Source organism: Fulmarus glacialis, unplaced genomic scaffold (assembly GCF_000690835.1).
Source record: "Fulmarus glacialis isolate BGI_N327 unplaced genomic scaffold, ASM69083v1 scaffold4532, whole genome shotgun sequence".
NCBI classification, from domain to species: Eukaryota; Metazoa; Chordata; class Aves; order Procellariiformes; family Procellariidae; genus Fulmarus; species Fulmarus glacialis.
In genome coordinates this window covers 126,214-136,999 of record NW_009199741.1, presented here as the reverse complement: position 1 = coordinate 136,999, position 10,786 = coordinate 126,214, and the positions used below count along the sequence as shown (strand labels likewise).

Sequence of the window (10,786 nt, the reverse complement as noted above, 5' to 3'; positions counted from 1 at the left end):
TCTGCCAGCTTACAAATAAGAAGGTCTGTAGTCTAGCTGAGAAAGAGGGCGGTGGGAGGAGAGCAATGAAATATTTGCATATTTCTTGCAACTTTCTCTCGTTCACCAAAGGCTCAAAACAGTGTGGTTTGCTGAGGCCCAGAAAATTTAGCTAAACACCTTTCAGATCAAACACTCAGAGGGACAGGATTGTGTTAGACCTGTAACATGCATAGATCTACATCTACATGAGGGACTGGGATACTTTGGGTAATGAAAATCCCAATTAAAGCACCAGAGAAACGTATCTCAAGAGCCAAATTGCTTCAGCTACAAGCCATCAGGATCAGTTATCTGACATGCAGCTCTGGCCCCACTGGACCTGTGCTGGTTCTGTGCAAGCAGCTCAGATGTTCCCATGCTGTTCCCTTCAGCACCCTGACTTGATAACCCAAAGCGCTGTAGATGACGGTACAGACATCTGAGCCAGCTTGGGTCCACACACCTCATTAGCTTGCTCTCTTAATCTGATACAAATCAAACTAAATTGTTTCTAGGCTCAGGGTGTCCTTAGAATTAACAGGACTGCAGTCATTCAGTGCTGCATCCACACTAACACATTCTTGCACAAAATCACCCCTGATGCGTATGTATTCCCAAAATGGTCAATCTGCACTGCAGGGAAGGAAGCAGTTGGTGTGCTACCAGATTTTCATGTCAGACAGCAGTGTATGCAGGCTATATTTTTCCACCACACATACGATTCTCCTGCAAAAGGTCTAACAAATTATTTAAGGTGGTACAGGCCTGTATTGCTAAGAGCACACAGGCACATAGAAAATATCAGGCCTGTATTGCTAAGAGCACACAGGCATAGAGAATACACCAGCGATGGAGATGGGTTTTGGGGAAATCGGTGGCAGCAGCAGAACCCCTTGCTGAAGCACCTGTAAGGAAAGATAGCAGGGGCCCACGTGGGGACGAAAAAGGGAGCAACTGGCTGCTTGGGCAGCATTTAGCGCTCATCATCTGTCCTCCTCCAGGGAGGAAAATGGCAGGCTGGATGGGCTATTACTCAGGCTGTGTTATATACATTAAAGCCAGAAAGTACGTCAAAGAATGAGGCACCCTGAGGACATAATGAGGGGCAGAATACCGTATTCGGTATAATGAACACTTTTCAGTTTCATCTGATATGCAGCTGATGAGAATTTGCATTGTGCCTTCTAGACTTCGGCTTACACTAGGGGGTTGGTGGAGCCTCTTCAGGTAATTCAGAGCGCCCTGGAAAATGGCCTTTTTTACAGCAGCCCTCACCCAGCTGGGGAAGAGCTGCTTCAGTGCTCTCAGTCCTCCCAGCTCCTCAGATCTGTGTTCCCCTGCCATTGCAGCCAAGGGAAAACCTGCTCTGATGAACCTTTCCTTGGCCCTGTCCAAAAGTCCCCTCTCCTGATGACGGGGCAGGACTGCTCCCCTCACTGCCCTAATCCAGCATGATTCTCTGGAGTACCAGAGGGGCATTAGCAGAAGAGGTTCTTCTGTACTAACTGGTCACTGGCTTCTGGTGCACAGGCAGAGGATCTCAGTTTCCAAGACCGCATTAAACAGACCATCAAATCCAAAATCAATTCTTCACCCCCTTCCTCTACTTGGGCAGCTAAGGGCTTGAGTTTCAAAAGCTAATTGAATTTTAATGTCTAGCTAAACTCTGTGCAAGAAATCTTTTCCACTAACAGGTCCCATTTTATAAGTTACTCCTCTCTCAATAAATCTAGACAAGTATAATTAGAGACTATTATTTATGGCATGAAAAAATCAATATCATCATAAAACTGCTGACAGCACTCAGCTCTTAGGCAAAGTCTGCAGAGCACAAGGTACTTCTTGCTTTTCCAAACTTACTGTGCCTACTCTGCACTGAGCTATGCCTTCTGCAAACCACTGGAGCATGTTAACACGTTTGGCCCATTTGCTCTGACGAGAGGACAACACCCGAAGTCCATTCCCTGGCTCTGCTGCCGCCTGAGCACATGACTGGAGGAATTCTCTCTGCTGCATTACGCACAGAGGCAGGCTCCAGAAATGAAGTCTCAGCCCTTTCAATTAGGAGCTTTCATTCCACCCATGAAAACAACCGGCCCATATTTTATAAGTGTTGTTGCTTTTATAACCACCCTCATAAAACGAGCAATTCCCCCTGCCTTTGAACTCAGGAGTAATTTGGATGTTAATCCAATCACGAAATGCAAAACCCGTTCAGAAGCAGTAAAGAACTTGCAGCTCTGCAACATAACTGTATACACTAAATATTTAATACGCACACATACACACACAAAATGCATCCATGGAGGTTTACTTATGCCCAGAGAGAGAGGGAGAGAGATGGGATTAGAACAACAAAAATGTGCTTTACTCTATAAAATAGACTTCTCCGTTCTCGGTGTAGGCCATCTCCCAGTTTTCCGGCAGAGGACCTAGGTTATCCTCGGCAGAAGGAGGTAGGTATTGAGGGAGGTTCTGAGATGGTTCCGTGGTGGGAACGTTGGTGTGGCTATCAATCGCGGACGGTGGGGCTGTCTCTCTTACGATACGCGTATTATGCTCGTCTTGGTCACCAGACTCTGCTGTAGAATGAATAAGCACAAATAAAATTGAAAATCAGTATTTTTCTCCTCCCATTTGCTTCTCTGGGTTTATCCTTACAGTTTTCCTCTTCTTGCTTTTGAATTCGCAAGACACAGCAACAGATGAACCGAGGGCAGAGACTCTGCAGTCTTTTTGCCAGCAGGGACGAGCTTGCTTTGCCCACACACACTCTGCCAGCCAGACCCTCGCCAGCGCAAATCAGAAGCTGTGATCAGCTACTGTGTTCGCTCTAACAGGCCCTGCTGAGGTAACCAAAGTCTTCCAAGCTGTCTGAGGCCAGGGCTCACTGATGTAGATGAGTTCAATGGGCTTCTGAGCAGGCTTACAGGTTCACTCCTGCAGTGCCAATTGTGGGACAGGGATTAGGAGAATAAAATTTCCTGTTTGAAGAATGATCAAAAGGGGAGATTTTTACAAGTGCAGAAGGTAGCCAGAAGCTCAAAGTCAACAAGCTAATGGTGAACGTCTTTACTGCAGTGCTTTTTTTTAAATTAAAAATTAAAACGAATGTCAGCACTACAGCATGTGTCCACATGTTGCTGCTCACTAGTGCCTGTTCTAGCTGTCTGAGGAGGTTTATTCCACGGCTCATCACTGTATCCTTCCAGTCAAAGTCACTCAGGAGTATTTTATGACGTGTCTGGCCCTCCTTCCTCTAAGGAAACATTTCTGATGATTATATCCATGCAGTTCTGAGCTGTATCTATGAAACACTGCTGCTCATTCTCTCTATCCCTAATCACAGTAAATGCTCTCCACAAACCAGGTCTGTGCCCCTAACTCTTTCACAGAGAGGTTTTGGCAACAACAGACAAATTCTAAAATTACCCCTGTGTCTAGCAAAGGGATTTTCTCTGCTTGGTTCTTGCAGGTGTTGAAAATCAATGACAATAGTTCAACACCGGAGACCACTGACATCCTCAACTCACAACCCACAGCCTTGGTTTTTGGGGGGGCCGTTAACTGCAGCTCCTGTGCTATTTCTAGTCTGTGTGCTGCCTTTACAAAAAGGCAAGATGCTGAAAATAATAAACTGGGAAAAGAGGGAAGAAAAAGATCTACACTACACCAGTAACCTCAGCTGCCTGCCTTCTAGCCTTCCTGGCATTCAATATTTTTAGGTAGAAGCTGACAAGATAAAGAAGCATGAATGAATCATTGCCAGCTTAAGACTGCGAGTGTAAACATGCCAAAGTCTGGAAAACACAAGTCATCGAGAAGTCTTCTAAGGAAGCAGGAGCATTTTAACATGGCTAGCACACTTACACGTGAAATAAGCATAAAGAATCGCTTTGGTATATGAGAAATAACTCTTTTCTTGATTCTGTGCCCATTTAATGGAGGCAAGGGGCGAGGGTGTGATAACTGTGATAAATGAGCTGCACCTTCCAGTATTTCATCTTGTGAAGGAAAACAAGGAAGAGAAATGATGCTAGAGTCAGTTCAGGGGCACCAAACTGAGACGGGCAGCAAGAAGGTCAAGCAGAATCTCCCATCATTTTCCTCCCAACATCAGATCCTGTGACAAGGGCTGAGGTTGCTGCCATGTCACAACATATGAGAAACTACTCTTATGCAAAACTTTGTAAAGGAGCTAGTAAGCAGAGACAGAAACTCCAGCCTGGGAGGGATTAGGCCAGCCAGGAGTGATTTGAGTTAGAAAGATGTAACAGAGCACAACCCTCAAATCCATTTGACAGTTTGGCCCAGGGAGGGTCAAAACTAAATCTCAGCCTAAATCCTTTTAAAGCTCTATACAGATGTTAGAGCCAGGACTTTGGCAGGAAGGAAAATTGTCATGGTGGTAGGAAGTAACCAGAGGACAAAGGACCAAGCGCCAGTGATGGTGAGCACCCACTGCAAGCAGCTGTGAAAGGCTTGAAGGTGTGGATAATGCCGCTTGCTAAGTACCTACCTCAAAGGGAGCTAGGAAAAGTGAATTCAGTGTTTGAAACTGAGCTGAGGAAGTAATGCTCTAAGTGCTAACATGTCTGCTCATGCAGACATGACGAAGAGCTCTTGTCCCTCAGAGCTTCACAAACTTCCAGTTCATTTCTGTGGAAACTCAACTCATCTCCAATAGTATTTTGCTCTGAATCTGCCTGCACAGCACTTGACTTCAAATTGCAAAAGTTCCCAGTGATCTTTCAGCTAATGCTCAAAGGTAGCTTCAGCAGGACACAAGGCCTTCATAGAAATAGAGAGCTTGCTCCCATGCTTCAGACCTCATTCCAGCAGCAAGCAGCCCTTGGTTTGCTGGAAGGTACCTTGGAGAAGAGGACCTAGTAATTGTATGTGATGGGTATCTCTAGATGCAAGGAAGGGGAAAGGACAGCAATATATTTTGGAAGGCGTAATAATTAATTTCAAATGTGTCCTGGTTGAGCCATTTCATACTGTTTATAATGACTGGAACTGTCAACCATAGCTCAACTCTTCCTTGAACTTTCTGCAACCAACGGATTTGAGCTTTTCCCCATTTTTTCTCATCAAGCTCAATCCCACAAGGCCTTTTGAGAAGACACAACTGTGCCTGTGATTGTCCACACCTAGACAACTGCCATCCCGGTGTCGTTGGTCAGTTCTGTCTGGGACTGACAGCTTTGCAGGTAATCCATTAAAAACAAAACCCAAAAAAATCTCCCTCCAAAAATCTCCCCCCACGTATCATAACTGGATGGACTGTGATATTTTCGTTTTACCTGTGAAGCTACTGCTCATTTCAGGTACATCATCCTCTTCCTCATTCTCTGTATGCACTATGCCAGCATTTTGCATATCATTGTAAGACTTGGTTCGCTTTGGAGTCGACTGCTTGGAGCCAGACTGCAGGTTTTGCAAAGCATCGGTGGAAGTCACTTTCCCACTGAGGGGCTGGCTGGGAGGCTTGGGCGTTCCATAATAGTTACCTAGGCAATAGAAAGACATTTGCATCTTCAGAGAGCAGTTTATAGCAGCAAGATTTCTATTGTATTTTCTTTTCAGTTCCATTAAAATCTCTGTTTCTCCCCACAAGTAAGTAAATAAATAAACTAACACATGCCATTCCCATTTTTAGGGGGCATATTTCATTTCTAGAGCAGACACGGAAATATTTCTTGCCTTTTAAGTTATTCTTGTTAAATCTAAAAGGAGAAGCAATGGTTGCATTGTTTAGGTGCACTGAGCGTACAAGGGCTAAAACAAAAGGCAGTCATGGTGAATAGCAAAACTTCATCTTGTTACATCTGAATTTCAATTAGTAGCTTTTTTACATGTGTGCACCCACACAACACTGTGGCAGATCTGGAGTGAGCCCTGCAGAAAATAAAAAATTCATGACTGCCATCAGCCAGATAAATGATGAAAGGCTCGATGGCCTGCTTTAATACACAGGTTCTTCTAGGGTGGATGTTGCGTTTAAAAAACAAAAACTATTCTCTCTCTAAAATAAAACTTTGTCAAAGGAGAGAAAAGGTAAGGTACCACGTGGCACTGCTTTCTTCAAACAGGAAACTCAGCAGTTGGGTCAACTTGGGTAGAAATGAACAACCAGACCTTAAAGCAAAACTTGAAGGGACAAAGACGCACCCACACTTACGCAAACGCACAGCTCTTGGCAGCCATCACCAGATGTGATGCAAACAGTGCAAAGTGCTTGGCGTACTTCACCGTCATTTTATGTGACCGTGGAAGAAATACAGAGTAAGTGCAGGTTCATTGATGCCAGAACCGCACAGAGGTATTTCACTGTTCCTGTTTTACTTCACCTCAAACACCACAGTGGTGCTTGACTTGCCCTGAAACACTCCACAGGAATCTCAGGTCTGGAATCGGTTCCCGCAGCACTGGGCATTATAGGAATTCAGGTCTACTGCAAGGCGCATCTTTTACTTTTTATACAATGATCTGTGATATACAACAATTTTACATAAAACTCCCCAAATTTTTCCATTCAAGAATTATTATTAATTTTCATTTGCCACCTTCAGATTCCAACGGTGAACTTAAAAATTCTCCCTACGCTCTCTGGCATGACAAAATACAAAGGATGCTCTCCCATATAGCTTTGTATAAACCCACATGGGGGTGCACACATATAGCTTCAACTGTGGCAGCAGCACAAAATTCTTCTCTAAAATATGCATGTACATTTGATTACATTCATCATCTATCTCCATAGCCTATGTATAACCTGAAAGCATTTTTCAATTTTTCAGTACATAATTATGTTATATATTTAATATCCATTCCCCAGAAAGTGCACATGCTCCTTTATTACCCCTGTTACGCTAGATGGAAACCACATGCCAAAAGCAGATTGTGCAAAGGCACTTTAAAACCTCATCTGTGCTAAAAAAGATTTTTTTTTCATTTATTTTTATACATATGCATGTGTATTTTTTGTTGCAGAAGCCAACAACATCACTCAGACACTGAGCTATGACACTGAGTTTAAAGTTAGCCAAGCAGCTCTGCATTGACCTGCCCCACTGCTGCATGCAGTAGTTCCACTCACCCAACGCATTTCATACTGTTCAGCCATCACACACTTGAGGTTCAAAATGACATATCCTTATTTCAGTTTGGAAGTACTAGTTGTTTATCTCAGTTCCTGTTTAGCTGACTGAATTGCCTTTCCCATTAGAGCATCCCTTACAACCCCAAAGCTGCACGTGTTGTCAGGTTTAGGGTAAGGCCACAGGGATCATGCATACCCCAGCACTCGCAGATCTCAGTCTGAGACTCTGGAAGGTCTCCGGACATATCGGCAGCAAGGGACACCGGGAATCACCCTGGCTCAGGCTGGCAGAGTCCATCTGGGAAGACCAATTTGGACACACGTCGCTATCTTTCCCATTCACTGCCTTCCAAGAGGAGAAAAAGTCTTTCTTACAGAGCTGAGGCTGGACAGGTCGGAGGAGCTCCTATCTCCATGCTTTTAGAGCCGGAGTACTAGGACAGCAACACGTGCAGGTTTGTCTTAACAAGGTGTGTTTGAGCCTGTATACAACGTCGTGGATTCAGCTCCATAGGAGCAGCAACGCTCCGCAACGCTTTCATCTTCTGTTCATCATTTCAGAATCTTAAATGTACATTGATGCATAATTTATAGGGAGAAGGAAATTACTTCTTCTGGAAAGAGCATCTAATGGGGATGGAGACTCCTCAAGCAGGTTGCAGTCACTGCTAGAGAAATGATTCTTATGCTCTATATACCGCAGGACTTTTTTATACAAAAAGAGGAGAAATGGGGGAGAGTGCAAAGGGAAAATACCAAGGTAGGTGGGCAGAAAAAGGATAATCAACCCTGCTCCCGTCCTATCCTCTTCGGCATTTCTCCTGAAGAATGCTGCTTCTTTGGGGTTTGGGGGTTTTGGGGTTTTTTTGTTTGTTTGTTTTTCCAAACAAAATGTGTGTTTTCTAAGGATGTTAACTGCTAAGCAGAGGGATCCACGTGTGTGCCATATACATGAGAACAGCTTTTATTCATGCCACTGCATATCACTATTTTGTGCAAAATTTATTTCAGGTCTGTTGTAAATGGTTAAATCTTTTTGCGATGGATGGAACAAAGTCAATGAAGGGGATATATAGATGTTCCTAGTGTGGATTTTTATTTCTCCTGGACAAGAACATAGATGTTACCATCCCTCCTCCAATTACAGAGAAATACATGATTATATCTTTGAGTTTTGTTCCTTTTCAGTTCCTCTAGCAACAAGCAAGGCTGGAGTTTCTAACAGTTCACTGAGACCTGTTCCTCAGTAGAAAAACAGGCTTCTCTAAAGTATTTCAGATTTGCTTACACCAAAATCATTAGTCACTTTTCAAACCAACCATGGTTGTTGGTACTACTATTAGTGAATAATTTTCTTCTACCAACACAGTGTGCTGTCTTAGAGGATTCCTGCAAGTATGTATGAACACATACAAAGAGCAAATATAAATTTGAAACTGAGCATGGCTCCGCATGTGTGGTTTTGTTTTGCAGAATATGGGAAATGCAGCCCTTGGGGCTGAACTTTTCTTTTTCCTCCACAGAAGGCAGATTCAGCCTGAGTCAATATTCCAAAAAATCACAGCTCTTCCTTCAGATTCACAGAAGGACATACAGGTTTGGGAAACAACCCAGCTCATGACGAAAAACTGCAAAAGAAAGGTCCAACCCAGCTTGCAGGTGACATGGAGAATGAGAGAAAATGGAAATACTCTCTTTTCCTCATGTTTGCTAGATGCAGTCAGACCTATTTCTCTTCTCTAAGAAGTTCTTTTTGAAGTCACGGCACGTGGGCCCAGGTGTGGGGGCAGACACACCATTAGGAGGGACCGGCACTTAAAATTATCACTGAAACTCATGTTTAATCCCAGAAATTAGAAAGAGAAAATATTTACCCTGTGACTCAGAAATCCAAACGTGCATCACTAACAACCGACAGTGAAAGAGTTTTAAAACACTCAGACTCGACATTATTTGTTTAAATTAAATCTGTCAATGTTTATGAAAAAACATACATTTAAAAATACGCTTTAACAGTGTTTTGTTAGCCACTTGTAAGCCTAAAGAAGGGGCTAACTTCATAGCCAGTGTAATTTGTATTGAATATCCAATCAGCTCTAATTATTAACAGCATGTTACATGTGCATACACAAGCATCTGTCATCCCAGAGGATCCCAAAACATTTTCTAAAGTCAGCACAGTAGTTATGGCAGGACTCCCCGGGGTGCAGAGCTCCCCCAACAGCTCAAGTGAAGCTCTGCAAAACTGCTGAAGGCTGTCCCCCTAACGTGCTGTCTCAAAGCGGGAAAGCAGCAGCCCATCTCCCAGATGAAGATGATTTCTTGATGAAGACAGTGGGAAAACCTCTACTTTTCTGTGGAAATGCCAGTTTTGAAGCAGCCAGCACGGCAGAAACGGCACTTTCCCATGTCTGATTCCTATGGGAACCCAGCTCCTACGCTCTACCCTCTTCTCAATCACATTTGGATCCTGCCTACAGCAACCAAATTAATAGCTAATAACAATGCATTCACTCAGCAGATGCACATGCCATTAACTGAATTCCTTGTCATCACCTTTCACTAACCCTTATTTTATTCAGTCCCTTGGTGCTTAAAGCTTATTTAACCACAACCAAAGTTTGATGGCAGCTTTTACATCCAAAACCATGACTTCATCCATGCACTCTAAAGCGCCACTCAGGAGAGTGCACAAAAATAACAATAATAATGAAAAAAATCAGAATAGCTATTTGGAATGAGTTGATTTCTTTTCATCTCCTTATCTCTCAGTGTCAGCAGCTTACACATTTTAGCATCACGCACAGTAATTAGACTTTGGTAACAGCTAATCACAACAATAAGACAAGTTCTCATCATCATAACACTTCTTCCTCTGCCAATTCAAGCAGTGATCATAATCAATGAAAGCAATCTACAGCAGCTTCTACCCTGTCCTGCAGCTTACGAATTAAAGCAACACTGTCAGCCAAGAGAACTTTCTTTTTACGTTTTAGAAGCCTAGTGATAACGGAAAACTTTTCTTGTATTTCAAAATAACAAAACATTCTTATTAAATATTCCCCTGATGGGCAGTAAATTCACAAACAACCTTAACTTTTTTACGTGACGTGGAATTTGAAATGTAATTCACAAAAATACACCAATTAGCTACCCATAAGTAAAATAACTATGAATCTAATCCGTAAAAACTTTTGTCAATCACCATTCCATTCAATTTGAGTTGAAAAGACTCCATCCATCCAAGATACTGTTTCTAGAAATGCACAAGAACAGACATGCAATCTGAAAGGGTCTAAAGTGGAATGGATATGAAAGTAGGTGTTTCACCTTGCAGAGAGGGAAGATGAGACCATGGGGGTTGCTGGGGTGGGGACAGGGCAGCAGAGCTGACATGGAGAGGTGAAAGAAGGCGGAGGAGCTGCGTGCAAGGTCAAGCACGAGCTTGAGCATTAATCCGAATGGTACAATGCTGATTGAAGAATGTAGTCCCAAACCATATATTTTGGTTATTTTATCTGCAGGTGGTGGCTTTGCTGTAGCTATTATCTTTTTTGAGGGGGAGGAGAATTTGTCTTGCTTTTCGGTGTGAAGAGATTAGGCCTGGGACTGGAGTGCATTTGTCTCTCAGGAAAGTACTGAGCAGAGTTCTCGCAGTTC

The 10,786-nt window shown here is 43.2% G+C and overlaps 1 protein-coding gene across 1 annotated transcript in view; it reads right to left on the bottom strand.

Annotated features, from left to right (window-relative positions):
• The window catches only part of MAGI1 (membrane associated guanylate kinase, WW and PDZ domain containing 1), a gene marked incomplete at its 3' end in the record, with an annotated part of 158,217 nt that overhangs the window by 59,151 nt on the left and 88,280 nt on the right, over positions 1-10,786 (bottom strand). The window contains exons 3-4 of the mRNA XM_009573348.1: positions 5,328-5,534; positions 2,393-2,603 (exon numbers count right to left, since the gene is read on the bottom strand). Coding sequence (XP_009571643.1) covers positions 2,393-2,603; positions 5,328-5,403 — 287 coding nt within the window. The remainder of the gene's footprint in view (positions 1-2,392; positions 2,604-5,327; positions 5,535-10,786) is intronic.